Source organism: Phyllopteryx taeniolatus, chromosome 7, assembly GCF_024500385.1.
Source record: "Phyllopteryx taeniolatus isolate TA_2022b chromosome 7, UOR_Ptae_1.2, whole genome shotgun sequence".
In the NCBI taxonomy this organism is placed as follows: Eukaryota; Metazoa; Chordata; class Actinopteri; order Syngnathiformes; family Syngnathidae; genus Phyllopteryx; species Phyllopteryx taeniolatus.
The window spans coordinates 30,920,187-30,937,392 of record NC_084508.1 but is presented as its reverse complement, the minus strand read 5'-3'; the positions used below and the strand labels follow the sequence as shown (position 1 = coordinate 30,937,392).

Sequence of the window (17,206 nt, the reverse complement as noted above, 5' to 3'; positions counted from 1 at the left end):
GATGCGTCTGAATGTGGTGGTTTTTGAAGCTGTGACTCCCGCCTCATTCCAGTCTTTCTGGATCTCTGCTAGATTCTTGAATCTTCTCTGTTTGATAATCTGTTGAAGCCCACGGTAATCTCTTTTGCTGTTGCATCTTCTCCTGCCACATTTTGTCCTTCCACTAGACTTTCCATTGATATGCTTGGAAACAGCACTCTGTGACCCCCCCAGCCTCCTTAGTTATGAACGTTTGTGGCTTACCCATCCTATGGAGGGTATCAATGATGGTCTTCTTAATAAACTTTTCCGTGATATTCAAATTTTCAAATTTTTTTTGAAAGGGTCTGTAGATGAAAGCAAATAGAAATAATTTTGGTAATCCTAATTGACATCAAACAGGCAAGGTTTAGTCTGATTTTAATGTCAGACAGTGAGGGGAAAAAAAGCAAATGTCTTTATATAGTGTATGTAACATCTGGTTTCAACCCTGTGGATAAAAAGTGTGTAAGTGATTGAAGACAGCCCCCTTATTATATCAGGTGACTATCTGTTTCACGACACTGTGAGGAGCCACAGCAGTAACACACGAATAACAGCCTGTAGCAAAATAATTTAAACAAGTTCATTAAATTGTTTTTCTGTGGGATACAATATACAGTGGGTATGGAAAGTATTCAGACCCCCTTAAAATTTTCACTTTGTTATATTGCAGCCATTTGCTAAAATCATTTAATTAATTTTTTTTCCTCAATGTACACACAGCACCCCATATTGACAGAAAAAAACTGAATTGTTGACATTTTTGCACATTTATTAAAAAAGAAAAACTTCAAGGGGGTCTGAATACTTTCCATACCCTCTGTAAGCGAGGGAAAAAATAGTAGATAAAGCAGGGTTTGCCTAATGAAAATGTAATTTTGGCCTGCGATTGAATTGATAGGAAAAAATTTGGCCTGGGGCCAAACTTTGTTGCAGACCCCTGCCATAGTCCATTAAATAGGAGAAACAAAGGCTGAGGGCGGCAAGTCGCCTGCCTTTTGAAACTGCAGTGTGGAGGAGTTAGTCCATGCCAACGAAATGTGTACAAGCTGTCTGTTATGTTTGTTTACTTTCATGTTGTCACTTCCTAATCTTTATTGGCATGTACAGACCCTTTCCAAAAACAGAGACGTAAATGGTGGTTTTTTTCACGGTATTCAAATTTTTTGAATTCCTGATATCGTGGGTTTTATGAGCGGGAAGCCCAAATTATGTAAAAATATACAAATACTTGAAATGTTTTAAATTCTGGGCTCTGAATCTATATTCTATGCAAGTTTAACATTTTGAATGGAATTATGGAAATAAACTTTTCAATGATATTCAAATTTTTTGGAAAGGGTCTGTAGTGCATCCATCTATTTTTACATACCGCTTATCCTCACTAGGGTCGCGGGCATGCTGGAGCCTATCCCAGCTGACTCTGGGCGAGAGGCGGTATATACCCTGAACTGGTCGCCAGCCAATCACAGTGGCATGTAGTTGTTTACCCAATTTTGGCCAAGTGCATGACAGGTGTGTCTTTGACCTTGAAGTCATTGATCAAGTCAAATACAAAACAGAATTATATTAAACGTCCAATAAACCAAGGGCTTTGGGTGATACAAATGTGTCCTACTACACTAATACAACTAGTAATCTGGCGATAAATCTTTCTTGTCTTACCTCTGAATATTAAAACAAAAATATACTACTCTATATGGACAAGTTTTATTCCACACGTTAATTTATTAACCCGACAGAGGCTGGACTAGACAAATTAATTATTTTTGGACAATTCTACTGCATGCTTACATCTTTGTGGGAATGGGAAGCCCTTGGGAAAGGCTTCGATTTGTCCTACGCTGCACAAAGGTGGGATGAGCAAACAGAGATTGTGACCTAGGCACTCACCCAACATCAATGAACTAACTTTACAAAAAAGTAATGTCATCTTCTCTTTAATTAGTCACGCACGCTTAATACTCATATTTTCTCCACATGTCCACGTCTGCCACGTGGATGTGGCAGACAAAATGTCAGTCAAATCCTTCAGATGTTTTCTCTAAAAAGGTGCCAACATTCCTACCAGTTCCGTGTCAGATTTGATAACAATTTCTAAAAATAAACCATCTGATGTTTTTAGTACCTCAATCTACAAAATAGTGCTGATAACCTCCTACCATTCACCTACTTGCATGTTTCATATTTGATGAGACTGTCGGCTAACTTCAGCCTTGTTTTTGTATGAAAAAGGCAAAGAAAGAGTGAGGTGGCCTTTTTTATTTTACCTGGTCAGGTGACGACTCGACTCGTGCACATCCATTTCTGTGCTTTTAAACTCATTCAGCTCTTTTCTTATTGCAGCCTGAATGACATTCAAAAGACAGATGAATAAACTGTAGTTATTGAGTGATTAATCCAGACTGAATTGGTGTAGTTTTAATTTTGCAGGAACCTTATCAGCAGCTGTTAGTCTTGTCCAGGGCTTATCTGCTCTCCTGTCATAGTCCTGAGCCTCGGCAACTTCCACGTAGTCACTAAAGCGAATGAGGATCTTTGCTTCTCTCAGCTCTTCCACCGTGGGCCTCTGGCTGAGCTAGAGAAGGGAGGGAGGGCAAGTGTGAGCCACAAACAAACTAGCTCAACTGGATTTTTTTTTTTTTTATATATAAAAGAAGTCATTCAACAGTAGATACAGTCGACCGTCCAAAGTTGAGCATCTTAGAAGTTACAGAATTTTGTGTTGATCCAAATTTTCTAGAAAAATACGCCTCAAAAGTCAAAATAACTTAAATGATTTAAAGTCATCATGGGTTAAGCTTGGCATCTTGTTGAAATCAAATGTTTTTCTTTTCATTTGTCGTCTTTGTGATTTTTATAATGCCGGCAAAAAGGGTACCAGACATTGCAAAGAGCAAAAGTGTGAAGATCCACATGGAAACAGAAATGTTACTTTCTGTGGCTACTAAAATAAGTAATAAAATAAAAATAGTTTAAAATCAAGGTATTTAAAGGTTTTACTTTATTTTAACGGCATGTAGTTTTTTTATACAGTGTTTAGTCTCTTTTTACTTATATGGCGGTTGATAAAATTGTTCTAAAAACATGGCGTGTGCATTTAAGGTCTTATGATGGCAACATTTTAACCTGAAACAAATGAATTCACCTTACATTATTTCCTACGGTAAATTTGGTAAATTTTTGGGGGAGCGGAGACATCTTTACAAGACAGAGGGTTCTGTCTCAATAAGCAAGTTATTGGCTGCCAACATTTTTTACTGTGTACGTCATCCAGTGGCACAAAAAGAAAACACTGGCCTTGTTGAGACTGCTGGAGGACAAAAGGTGCAGGAGTCTCCAGCTCTACCTAAATAATCGGAGGAACAAGAGATAAGATGGCACGAGGTGCTTATGGACTCACCAGCATTACCCAACCAATCAGAGGAACGAATGAGGAATGAGGCAGGACTTGAAATCTCCCACACCCCTCCTTTCCCCATTGGAACAAATCCCAATGCAACAATCACTATCATCTAGCCTAACTGCTTTATCAGATGTGACGGACAAGATGAAGGCCCTTGTCGATGTTGGAATCCAATGCACACCATTCCAATATCTTCCTCCCATCCCCCCTCGCCTGAAACCGACATCGACTAAGATACGAAGGGCCCCTCCTCCCCCCATGAAGAATCTTATCTCAAAATCTGACTATGTGCGAGGTCACAGCTACAAATCAGATATAAACATTCTTCTCCAGAATAAGTCACACCCCTATGAAAATCAGGCATCGTTCATAAGTTGGTCAAAGAAATATGGCACAAAGTAGAGCTGCAAGCATCGTGAGGATAAAATGTGAACTTAACGAACCATTGTCTCCAGTAATCACTGCAAGCCTAGCTCTATACAATATCAGGTCATTGTATAACAATAACAAATTTATGCATTAATGACATCATTACGACCTATGATCTAGACTTTTTTTCTACAAAATGAAACATGGTTAACAGAAAGTAGCTGTAATACCATTTTAAATAAGCCAACACAAGCAAACTTTAATGTTATGAACAACAACAAAAAATGCAGTGGTATTGTTGCTATTTTTAAATCATTTTGGTGTGAAGAAAAAATATTGGTTGATTTTTGCTCTTTTGAATATCTCTGTTTTTTTTTTTAGTAAAAGGTGATCAAAAGGTTATTGTTTTAATAATTTATACGCCTCCAAGATACAATGGAAAATTTATGGAGAATTTTTAAGAACTGCTGTCAGTTATTTGTCATAACGTATTTTGTCATAACGGGAGGCTAACATTCATGTTTATAATAACATGGAAAATAATTCTAAATTCTACAATTATAATTATTAGAACTCTAATTCTATTCTCAGCAATTTTTTGTACTTAAATGGACCTTTTGACAAATTTCAATCTGGGTTCCGAACTCATCACATGACAGAATCTGCTCATCGAAGTGCTAAATGATATAAGGTTGAATACTGACTAGGGAAAGGTGTCAATTCTGGTCTTGTTAGATCTCAGTGCGGCTTTACGGTAGATCATAATATACTGCTGAACAGGTTGGAAATGTGGGTAGGACTAAATGGAACAGTCCTTAAATGGTTCAGGTCCTACCTGGAGGAAAGGTTATTTTGTAACCATGGAAGTGTTCAATCTCATCGAATGGCAATGACCGATGGGGTCCCTCAAGTGTGAGTTCTTGGACCCCTCCTTTTCAGCCTGCTATCCTTGGGTCAAATTCTTCAGAACTTTAATTTTGACTATCATAGCTATGCAGATAACACACAGTTATATCTAGCAGTGTCTCCTGATTACTACAATTCAATTGAGGTGTTGTGTCACTGTCTAAAACAGATATCTGGATGAGCCAAAATTTTCTTCAATTTAACCACAGCAAAACTGAGATAATTGTTTTTGGCAATAAAGAAAAGAGTTAGTTAGTAAATACCTGGAGTCACTCTCTCTAAAAACCAACGACCGAGTCCAAAACCTTGGTGTTCTGATAGATTCCGACCTGACTTTCAACAGTCATATCAAATTAATTACTAAAACTGCCTTCTACCATCTGAAGAACATATCCAAAGTGAAGGCTTGCATGTGTCAAGCAGACCAGGAGAAGCTCATTCATGCTTTTATCTCAAGTAGACTTGACTATTTTAATGGTCTTCTGACTGGACTCCCTAAAAAGATTCAGAATGTTGCAGCTCGGGTTCTGACCAGAACAAAGAGGTCAGAGCATATTACTCCAATTCTAAAGTCGTTACACTGCCTTCCAGTCAGCTTTAGAATAGATTTTAAAGTTCTGCTACTGGTCTATAAATCACTAAACTGTTTAGGTCCTCTATACATGAACAAAATGCTAATGGCATATAAACCCAGTAGGGCTCTGAGATCGACAGTCAGGTCTTTGTTTTAAATGTTTATAAGCTGTTTTTTTCTTTGTTTTTGTTTTTTTATTCTTTTAATCATGTAAACCACATTGAGTTACCTTGTGTATGAAATGCGCTATATAAATAAATTTGCTTTGCTCAAGAACTCTCTGCTATACTGGGCACATTTGACCTCTATCAACATATAGAGAGTCTAACCAACATTCAAGGTCACATCTTAGACCTGATCATCTCTAAGGATTTTGAAATTGTATCAGTTGACATTGATATGGCTATTTCTGACCATTTTTGTGTGTTCTTTGAAATACAGATTTTCGGAAAAGTCCAGACAACCTTTATGTGTATTAAGGTACATAAATGAGAGTACCACCACTATGTTTATGAAGACCATAGCTTTGTCATAAACTGTGAATGCTGAGATAGCTGAACTTTTGTATGAATTCACCTGGAAAATCTCAAATGTCATGAATGCTGTCGCTCTTATTAAAAGACAATCTTGCGATGACCTAGAACATTGTGGAGGAGCACTATGATGGTAAAGACCTCAAAATAAAAGTGTAGGAAAGCAGAACATAAGTGAAGAAAAACTAATCTCCAAATTGACTATGACCTCTCCAGAAAGTCTTTTGTAATTTTAATCAGGAGTGAGACAGGCTAGACAGCAACACTTTAATCAAGTCATCAGTAAGAACCTCAACAGTACTCACACTCTGTTTACTGTGGTTGACAAACTCACTAACCCCCCTAATCAGATAGCGCCAAAACTCCTCACAGCCGATAAATGCAATGACTTGGCTTGTTATACAAAAATGTAAAAATACAATCCATCAGGTTAAATATCAGCACAAATCAGCAAATGATAAAATGATACTACATCTGAAGCCACCCAGGAGAAACGCTATTAGCATGTCAGAATTTGATACAGTTGACCAAAAAACTGTAGAGAAAACGGTGCAGCAGCTGAAACCATCAAGGAGCTGTCTTGACTCAATACTATCTGACTTTTTCAAAACTATTGCTAGCTGATTTGCAGCAATTTATTGCTCACTTCAGTTAGGCGAGTTTCCTAAAGCTCTTAAAGTAGCTGCCATTAAACCTATTCTAAAAAATCGAACACTGGACGCTTCCATGTGAGTAAGCTATAGACGCATCTCAAACCTCCCCTTCATAGCCCAGATTGTCGAGAAGTTATTTTTAATCAGCTCAGGAATTTCTTGAAGTGAAATGGACTTTTTGACAAATTTCAATCAGGTTTCCGAACTCATCACAGTACAGAATCAGCTCTTATCAAAGTGCTAATTGGTATAAGGTTGAATACTGATTTGGGAAAGCTGTCAATTCTGGTCTTGTTCAGCCTCCTGTTCAGCCTGTATATTCTACCCTTGGGTCAAACTTGTGGGTTTTTCGTTTGTTCCTATTGTATTGCTTCTGGAAAAAAAGTTATGATTAAAAAGTATGTTCTATTTACCAATAAACTTAATCCTGTCCTATGTTTTAAATATTTAATAATAATAAAAATGAAACATCACAATAACACTTAAACGTCATGGACATTAGTTGATATTTAGCAATTTCTGCATCTTTTAATTTTTTAAGAGTATCGGTGATACTGGCCCCCCGTTATTACTTGGTATCGGATTGATACCAAAATGTGCAGTATTGCACACCACAACTGCACACAAATGGAAGACGTTGTCAACAGAAGTGACGTCAGCCTCAAGTGTGCTTTTAAGTCCAGGATAAAAACTCTTCTTTTTAGAGTGTTTCCACTTTTAAATGGTCTTTCTTGCATTGTACGATGTTTTTATTTTACTTGTATTGTTCTCTTTATTCTAAATGTTTTTAAATGCTTTTAATCATGTAAAGCACATTGACTTACCTTGTGTATGAAATGCGCTGTATAAATAAATTACATTTGCTTTGCTAATAGGGTGAGGACCACACCTACTACCATGGTGAGGAATTATACTTTTAAACTAAAAACTAAACTCATCCTCATTTGGTTTGTTTCATTCATTTGCTGTCATTAGTAAGACATTCATATTGACTTAAGCCAAAAGTGATCTCGATTTGTATTTTTGTTCTGAGAAAATGGCCCAGTTACAATACCTCAAATCATAGCTTTACAAAGCGGTGCCATTTGAATAGTGGTAGTACACATAAACATAGTGACTATGTTTATCTTTCCGTTTGAATTATTGAAAGTACAGTGAGTTAAAAGTCAGTCTTACTTTTTTGGATAAATGTCTTTTGATCTCCCTCTTCTCCTCCTGCTCCTCCAGATCGTTTCGAGCTTAAGGACAAAAGAAAGACTGATCTCATAGGTGTGTTTTTTTTGTCCTTTGTCTTCTATTTTTAGCATAAAAAAATAACTTACGTTTCAGGATATTCCTCTGTTCCAGTTCCTCAGCGGTTGGGCGTTGACTCAACCGTCTGGGGGAGGGGGGGGTTCATATACAGAGGAAGAAATAATGTAGATGGTCAGTAATACACTATTCCAATATTGCCGTTATTGACCACAATGCAGGTCACCTACACCAGTTTAGCTTACTGTTTTAAAATAAATTTATATTTAAAAATTCTGCTGGGAACAATTTAATTACATACTGTATGGGTTCAAATTACATAGTACTGCAATATGTAAACTAGATTACAAATGGGAGGTGCTCCAATACATTATGGTGCAAGTCTTAAGATGTCATTAATTGTATTTCTTTGCACCGCTTTCATGACCATAAACAATTAGTTTCTGTCAGATTGCTTCTGAGGCTACATTGTGCTGTACTGCATATATTTAGATATTTCCATTATCCAATTTATTTATAGAGTGTGTTGACTCCTGGTAGTATCCCCACCGTGTGAGTTTGGTTGCCGTTTGCTGTCGGGACTCGAGTCTCTCCTGATTGGACTGCAGTGGCAAAATGTTCTTCTCCTCCAGTTCCCTCTTCGATGGACGGTTACTGATTTTAATGGCTAAAGAGTCCTTCCGTAAAACCTTCATGGCGAGTGTGCCTATAATGACAATATAATGAATCAATTATCACATCAACGTTCATATATCACATGCTGACCTATCACAAGAAGGTGTGTGACTAGTGTTTATACAGCGACTGAAATAAGTATTTAACACGTCACCATTTGGGCATTCATCACTTATCTTAGTTTCTTTTCAAGCTACTCCTTGGACTTCGACTACTTGACTCAGAATTTTAAAAAAAATAAATAATTTTAATTATTATTATTTTTTTTTAAACAGCACATCCACATTGAGCAGTCGCACACTAGGAGTAATTAACAGGAAAAAGACGGGGAACACCACGCTAATTGCTTAGCTATCGTGACATGAAGTTGCAAAACACCAAAATAAGTGATTGGGTGATACAGTACACTTGTCACATACTGCAGGTCTGGCTGGAACCGTGTTATACTGTGGCATAGTGTAACCAACTTTGAAGAGCAAAATATCAGGCAAACTAATAAGTGTCTAGAAAGAAAATAATGTAACACACCATAATGCTAGATAGCCACTCAAGGACCAGCACCAGAAATGAATTAGTACATCACTGGTAGTCCGCTACGTCACTTTAGAAAATGGGCCTATAAATTTAGAAGTGTATTAACAATAGCTATTTATAAGTTAACCTTTAATAGCCCCACATTGGGAAAATTAGCATTGTTTTCTTTAGCAATAGTGGACACAGGAAATACAAAAAGAGCATGCAAGAGAAGACTTGGCGGCAAATGCGTCCGCCATTAAAAGGTTAAAATAAATATTGAAGCCATAATTTTCTTAACGATTATGATAATAGAGTGATGATTATGTTATGCAATTGAACAGTATGCGAAATTATATTTATCCTATTACATAATATACAGCAATATCTGTCCCGTGGTAATGTTCTTGACCTAATTTTAAAAATATGGAAATTCAGACAAATTTTTCTTGAAGTGCATTTCTATAGGCTGGCAGCTCTGCAGTCATAGCCATGAATAAAATTTTACTCATAATTGGCAGAGTAATTTGTTTTGGTTTTTGGCCTTGGGTTCTTCATTTTCGGCTTCCTTTTTTGGTTGAGAATTTTCATTTTGGTGCGTTACTCGTGGACACTTAACAACCCATAGAAAAAACACCTACTTGTAAACAATTCTTCATCATCATCATCTTCCTCCTCCTCGTCCACTTCTTCCTCTTCCTCCACGAATTCCTCCTCGTCTTCATCTTCATTATCATCCCCATACATAACAGGTAGATCCTCATAGTCAGCCTCGTTCGGGAGATTTTCTTTGTTGTCACATTCCATCATCACCGTGGGAACAGCGCGCATCATAGAACTACAGTTGGTGGGAAGGGGCAAAAGTCAGGAGTGCTTTCTTATGGCTGCATTAAGTTGTGAGATAACAGTAAACTTTATGTAAGCATTTAATGCAGTGTTGGTTTTATGACTCATTGGTCTCAAAATGTCAATATAGTGATAAAAGATCACTATTATTGAGAAACAATTAATTTCCACATTAAAAAAAAAAAAAAAAAAAAACTACCTTCATAAATTCTCAGGGCATTGAAGCAATCGCAACTGGACTGTTCTGGTTGTCTTAGAAGATGTTTCGCCTCTCATCTTGTTCGACAACCAGAACAGTTTAGATTGATTAAATGCCTTGAGAATGAAATGACCTGGATGAATGAGAATATTCACAGGCATCTACCTTCATCAACTGCAACAGATGCCTAGGTCTGAGAATGCTACAACCATCCTCAGACAGGCAACTGGAATCATATTGATGGATTTGAAGTTGCAAGATTGATGAGAGAGGGTGTAACTTGTTTAGTTCCATTAATAAGAGGCAAGGCTGGATTTGAACCCGGGTCCTCAGAGCAGTGAGACAGTGTACCGTGAATTGCTGCCAGTGGGCCTGGCAACGCCTTGCATGGCAGCAGCCGCCCATTGGTGTATTAATGTATGCTTGAATGGGTGAATGTGAGGCTTTGTAAAGCGCTATACTTTAAGTGCAGTCCATTTACCAGTACCATTCAGAGAGAAATGTGCTGCTCAGTGTCAGAAAGCCTGGTCTCAGTCACAGGTCATGAGCTTTTAAGAACATAATAATGACCCAAAACACACAGCTAAAAACACCCAAGAATGGCTAAGAGCAAAACATTGGACGATTCTGAAGCTGCCTTCTATGAGCCCTGATCTAAATCCTATTGAACATCTGTGGAAGGAGCTGAAACATGCCATCTGGAGGAAGCACCCTTCAAGCCTAAGACAAGTGGAGCAGTTTTCTCATGAAGAGTGGGCCAAAATACCTGCTGAGAAATGCAGAAGTCTCATTGAAAGTTACGAAAATCATTTGATTGCAGTGATTGCCTCAAACGGTTGTGCAAAAAAATATTAAGGGTACCATCATTTTGTCCAGGCCGAGTTAATGGGTTTGTTTTTTTAAAATAATTCTGTTGAACCACAATTCAAAAGCAATGTCTGAGTTTCATTGGTTAATTTTAAATTTTTTTTAATTTTATTTATTATTACTTTTTTCAGATTAAAGTTATTTTTGTGACCACTGTGGGTTTTTCTTTAATTAACAGGGGTATTTTGTCCACGTGTGTATATGTTTTCTTCTTATACAGTTGAAACCAAAAGTTGACATAGTACAATATATAAATAGTCACATGCACTTTTTTTTTGCTCACTGTCTGACATGAAATCAGACTTTTAGGTCAATTAGGATTTGTTAAATGCCAGAATAATGGGAGAAGGATTTATTATTTTTTTTTTACAATTGTTCATTCCATTCTTTAAAGTCAGAAGTTTACATACAGTAAGATTACTATGCCTTTAAACAATTTGTGAAAACCAAGATGATGATGTATCTTTGGAACCTTCTGATAGGTTTGACAACATTTAAATTAGACACACCTGTGAATGTATTTGAAGGCACACCTGAAACACACTGGTTCTTTATGTAACATCGTGGGAAAATCAAAAGAAATCAGCCAAGATAGAAGAGTGTTGTGGACTTGAGTGATTTATAGCAATTTAACTACAGTACTAGTCATGGCAATCACTGGAGATGGACTAGCAGAAACCCCTTCTCTTCTGATAGCTGTACCCCAATGCTTTCTCAGCCCTTTATCTTTTGGAAGCCTACAGTGGGTACGGAAAGTATTCAGAACCCCTTAAATTTTATATTGCAGCCATTTGCTAAAATCATTTAAGTTAATTTTTCCCCTCATTAATGTACACACAGCACCTCATATTGAAAAAAATGACTTAAATATACAAGTGTCCCAGCAAAGGGTCTGAATACTTATGGCTGTCTGATATTTCTGTTTTTCTTTTTCTTTTTTAATAAATCTGCAAACATTTCAACAATTCTGTTTTTTTTTTTCTTACAATATGGGTTGGTATGTGTACATTAATGAGGGGGGAAAAATGAAAAAAGATTTTAACAAATGGCTGCAATATAACAGAGGTAAAGTGAAAAATTTAAGGAGGGTCTGAATACTTTCCGTACCCACTGTGTATAGGATGAGAAACGTTAACTAAGCAACTGACAATTTTGTACTTTTATTATAGCAACAGCTTGATAAAAACAAGTTCCAAGCAGTTAAAAAGATCTCTGTTGCTGACCAGCTCTAGCAGGAAGCCGTCATCTTTTCAAGTGCGTAAATGATAACGTCAAGACAGAGCATATGAGGACAGAGCGCAGCCCAACATCATTCCAATTCACGGTTTACATGACAAAAATGTACTTTTGATTGGTTTGGCAAAAGGAATATTCCACTCCTGTGCTTATTCCCATTGTGGTGTTTATACAGTGGATACGGAAAGTATTCAGGCCCCCTTAAATTTTTCACTCTTTGTTATATTGCAGCCATTTGCTAAAATCATTTAAGTTAATTCTTTCCTCAATGTACACACAGCACCCCATATTGACAGAAAAAAACGGAATTGTTGAAATTTTTGCAGATTTATTAAAAAAGAAAAACTGAATTATCACACACCATAAGTATTCAGACCCTTTTCTGTGACACTCATCTATTTAACTCGGGTGCTGTCCAATTTTTCTGATCATCCTTCATTGGAGTCCAGCTGTGTTAAAAAGAATTGTTGAAATTTTTGCAGATTTATTTAAAAAAGAAAAACTGAAATATCACACAAACATAAGTATTCGGGTGCTCTCAATTTCTTCTGATCATCCTTGAGATGGTTCTACACCTTCATTGGAGTTGTGCTGTGTTTGATTATACTGATTGGACTTGATTAGGAAGCCACACACCTGTCCATATAAGACCTTACAGCTAACAGTGCATGTCAGAGCAAATGAGAATCATGAGGTCAAAGGAAGTGCCTGAAGAGCTCAGAGACAGAATTGTGGCAAGGCACAGATCTGGTTACTAAAGGTTACTAAAAAATGTCTGCTGCAGTTAAGGTTCCTAAGAGCAAAGTGGCCTCCATAATCCTTAAATGGAAGATGTTTGGGATGACCAGAATCCTTCCTAGACCTGGCCGTCCGGCCAAACTGAGCAATTGGGGAGAAGAGCCTTGGTGAGAGAGGTAAAGAAGAACCCAAAGATCACTGTGGCTGAGCTCCAGAGATGCAGTCGGGAAATGGGAGAAAGTTCTAGAAAGTCAACCATCACTGCAGCCCTCCACCAGTCGGGGCTTTATGGCAGAGTGGCCCGACGGAAGCCACTCCTCAGTGCAAGAAACATGCAAGCCTGCATGGAGTTTGCTAAAACACACCAGAAGGACTTTAATATGGTGAGAAATAAGATTCTCTGGTCTGATGAGACAGAATTTTTGGCCTTAATTTTAAGCGGTATGTGTGGAGAAAACCATGCTCTGCTCATCACCTGTCCAATACAGTCCCAACAGTGAAGCATGGTGGTGGCAGCATCATGCTGTGGGGGTGTTCTTCACCGGCAGGGACAGGACGACTGGTTGCAATCGAAGGAAAGATGAATGCGGGAAAGTACAGGGATATTCTGGACCAAAACCTTCTCCAGAGTGCTCATAACCTCAGACTGGGCCCAAGGTTCACCTTCCAACAAGACAATGTACCTTAGCACACATCTAAAATAACAAAGGAGTGGCTTCAGAACCACTCCGTGACTGGTCTTGAATGGCCCAGCCAGAGCCCTGACTTAAACCCAATTGAACATCTCTGGAGAGACCTGAAAATGGCTGTTTACCAACGTTCACCATCCAACCTGACAGAACATGAGAGGATGGAGGAATGGCAGAGGATCCCCAAAATCCTAGTGTGTTGCATCATTCCCAAAAGGACTCATGGCTGTATTAGCTCAAAAGGGTGCTTCTACTAAATACTGAAGGTCTGAATACTTATTGCTGTGTGATATTTCAGGTTTCTTTTTTAATAAATCTGCAAAAATTTCAACAATTCTGTTTTTTTCTGTCAATATGGGGTGCTGTGTGTCCATTAATGAGGAAAGAAATTAACTTAAATTATTTTAGCAAATGGCTGCAATATCACAAAGAGTGAAAATTTTAAGGTGGTCTGAATACTTGCCAAACCCACTTTATGGACCATCTTCATTCAGTTTGGGCTTCTAAACTGATTATAATCGGAATACAAGGCTCCATGTAAACCCAGCTCATAATATCTAAGCTGAATTGTCATCATGAATGAAAGCAGCATCTACAATCTATTTGGATCCTCACCTCTCAAACCTTTGCATGGTCAGGGCGAGGGTCTTGTTGAGTTCCTCAATGATTCGGCTGGACGGGTGAAGAGGAACAGGAAGTGTTCCATACTGCAGTGAGTGCCCGCCCACAGGAGCATGGCTGGGAGGTGCGGAGCACTTCTGGAAGGTGAGCAAAGGCGGCAAGGGTTCCATGCTCCCTGTAGGTACGGAGATCATGAGCTTCTTTGGAGGTAGAGGAGGCGATAACTTCACCGACATGCACGGCAACTTTACCGGGGTGCCGTCTGTAAATTGACAAAGGTAGTAACTAGCTTTTAAATGACTAAACTCAATTAGGAATATTATCACACAGACGAATGTACCTGTACTGTGATTTGGTATTCTGGTGAAGGGCTTGGGTGGTAGTGCAGGAGGTTGCTTATGTAACGTAGGAGGTCTGTGCAGTGTAGATTCAGTATCATCCCCTGGATACACTGGAGGCTTTTTTGTGGGGGGAGTGTGGTTTAATTTTTGGGTGTGGTCCTGTTGACTTGTACTATCAGCAGCGATCTCAAACTCGCGTGAACCTGAGGATAAAGCAAGAGAATTAAAACGCTCTACTAGTTAGCACTGTTCCCTTTCAGTAACAGGGTCTTGGGTTTGAACTTGGACTCATAAGTACTTTTACCCCATTACTGTAAGTAAATTTATCTGTACTTGAATATTTGTTTTTCTGGCAACTTTTTACTTTCACTCCTTACTGTTTAAATACAGATAAATGTACTTTATCCTCCTTACATTTTAAGAATGAGCTTGTTACTTTTAAAACGACACAACGTCAAAGACGTGCACCTGGGTCAGAACCAAAAAATGCTGAAAAAAACAGAGTAATGCAGTCAAGTGCATGGTCTTGCCTCTGTGTTTGTCCGAGTCGATGTGGAGGAAAGCGAGTAGGACAGTGTAAACAAAGATGATGCAACAGATGCCGAAAGCCAAGAAACTTGTCACCCATGGCTCTACCTGAAATAAGTTTTCAAAGTTGTTGGCAGTGCATTTTGTGCTTGCCAAGAAAACGATCTTTTGGCGTTCAAGAATTGGCCGTACAATTAAAAAAAAAATAATAATAATAATAATTCAATTTTAAAAAACTAGACAAAACTGAGTTTTGTTATTTAGCTTACGTACATTTATAAGATTACTGTTACCAGTATATTATTAAAGCGTGGGTATGCCACGTTAGTTTTTTAGAAAGCTATCTTATTTAACCCTTTTAGTAACATAATAATAGATATATTTATTAGTTTCAGAGCTTTCAGCGGCAGTTTGAATGATTAAAATTGCACGAAGTCACGAGGAGTTCCGGTAATTTGAAATACACATGCGCCGCGGTGTCACCGGTGATCCCCATCGTTTTACAAGGGTTAAATCTGGCTAGCTGGTAGTAAATTATGTCTAGTTTGAGAATACAAATTAGTTGGTCCACACTATGCCCTGCCTCTCTCCCTAAGTCTGCTCCAGCTTCCGTGTAAAGGGCTATTGGTATAAAAAAAAATATATATATACATGGACAGGTGGACAGAGAGCACATGACGCCTCAATGCTACAGATGTTCTATTGCTTACCTCCAGTTGCAGCCGCTCCTTCCATTGGCTCAGTACCTTCCGATTGTGACAAGCTGCATCTGTGCAATGGAGAACGGCCATTTTGCAGCTTCTCCTCCTCCCGTACAGATGAGGATGAACAGTCTACACAAGCATGGCACAAGAGCATGACATGATGATTAAGTGAGACAGAGATTCAGATTAATACTCGAGACAGAAAAAGGTAAAATGCCTTACTGTATCTCATTAAGGGAATACTCGCTAATTAATGTGTTCTGATGTATATTCACTTGTTAGAAATAAAAGGTACTTAAAACTGATCATAAATCCTCTTTTAATTAAAGAAACTACACATACAGTTAAACACCTTACTGCTTTTCAGATACTTGAATATGTTGTTTCTGCAACATATTCGAGTGTCAGACCTTGATGGACAGGTATGTTATTTTCTGTCTTTTTTTTTTTTTTACTTCTGTGTCTTACTGTCTCGAGCGCTGGACGTTGATTGATGCAGGAGCCCACACTAAATGGACCACCATATCAGAGTGTCAGACAATGGACAGCTATGTCATTTTTTTGTCAATTTCTCTCACATTGCTGCGACCTACTGTTACAAGTTTCATGTTTAATGCACTGCATTGTACCTCGCGGTGATTCGTTGGTCATTATCCACATAGTGCGGTTAATAGTTGAACAGCTAAACAGTTGCAGTACCGCATGTTCTCTTTGTTCTGATCTCCCTATGACACTAACCTTTCTCTTCCCCCTCCCAGTAAGAGGTGCTTCTAGAGGTGTAGCAGAAATATTCTCTCTCTCTGTCTGGCTGGCTGGCTGCCTGCCTGCCTCTCCGTAGCTGACTCACTGTCTGTCACTCTTCTTTTCTACTAACCCAACCGGTCGAGGCAGACGTCCACTCCACTGTGAGTCTTGGGTCTGCTCGAGGTTTCTTCCCCAAGAGGGAGTTCTTCCTCCTCTGCTGCCTAGTGCTTACTCGTGTGAGTCTTTTAACAAGTGTGGAGTGTGGTTTTAGACCTGCTCCACATGTTAATTGACCTGAGACAACTTCTGTTGTACTTTTGGACTCCTGTAACATTATGGGAAGCTAATATATAATGGATCCATCCAAATAACTAAAATTATTATTAGATTACAGACATTAGTCATTCTGGTCGTGTAGTGGTACATCCGTCCATTTTCAACACCGCTCATCCTGGTTAGGGTCGCGGGGTGCTGGAGCCTATCCCAGCAAAAGACGCACTACACCCTGAATTGGTCACCAGTCAATCGCAGGGCACATATAGAGACGGACAACCATTCGCACTCACATTCACACCGTCACTGAGTGGGAACTGAACCCACGCTGCCTGCACCAAAGTCAGGCAAGTGGTGTAGTGGTACAGTACATGTTTTATGTAGATATTGACTTGAACAGACTACAGGATTTTAGCCCCAATATTGGCCTGAATGGTTGTTTGTTTCTGTCTGCCCTCCGATTGGCTGGCGACCAGTTCAGGGTGTACCCCGCCTCTCGCCCTAAGATAGCTAGGATAG

General features: G+C 38.6%; 2 protein-coding genes across 4 annotated transcripts in view; one reads left to right on the top strand and one right to left on the bottom strand.

The window, feature by feature from the left end:
- The window catches only part of LOC133480812 (phosphatase and actin regulator 1-like), a 47,713-nt gene that overhangs the window by 3,227 nt on the left and 27,280 nt on the right, over window positions 1-17,206 (bottom strand). For 2 of the 3 annotated variants that reach the window (XM_061779434.1, XM_061779435.1), the window contains exons 4-11: window positions 15,677-15,799; window positions 14,092-14,641; window positions 9,543-9,739; window positions 8,263-8,419; window positions 7,785-7,840; window positions 7,639-7,700; window positions 2,459-2,599; window positions 2,292-2,368 (exon numbers count right to left, since the gene is read on the bottom strand). In XM_061779434.1, coding sequence (XP_061635418.1) covers window positions 2,292-2,368; window positions 2,459-2,599; window positions 7,639-7,700; window positions 7,785-7,840; window positions 8,263-8,419; window positions 9,543-9,739; window positions 14,092-14,641; window positions 15,677-15,799 — 1,363 coding nt within the window. The remainder of the gene's footprint in view (window positions 1-2,291; window positions 2,369-2,458; window positions 2,600-7,638; window positions 7,701-7,784; window positions 7,841-8,262; window positions 8,420-9,542; window positions 9,740-14,091; window positions 14,642-15,676; window positions 15,800-17,206) is intronic. The other variant, XM_061779436.1, reaches the window with a different exon arrangement.
- Window positions 1-17,206, top strand: part of tbc1d7 (TBC1 domain family, member 7) — a 61,402-nt gene that overhangs the window by 35,726 nt on the left and 8,470 nt on the right. The window lies entirely within an intron of this gene.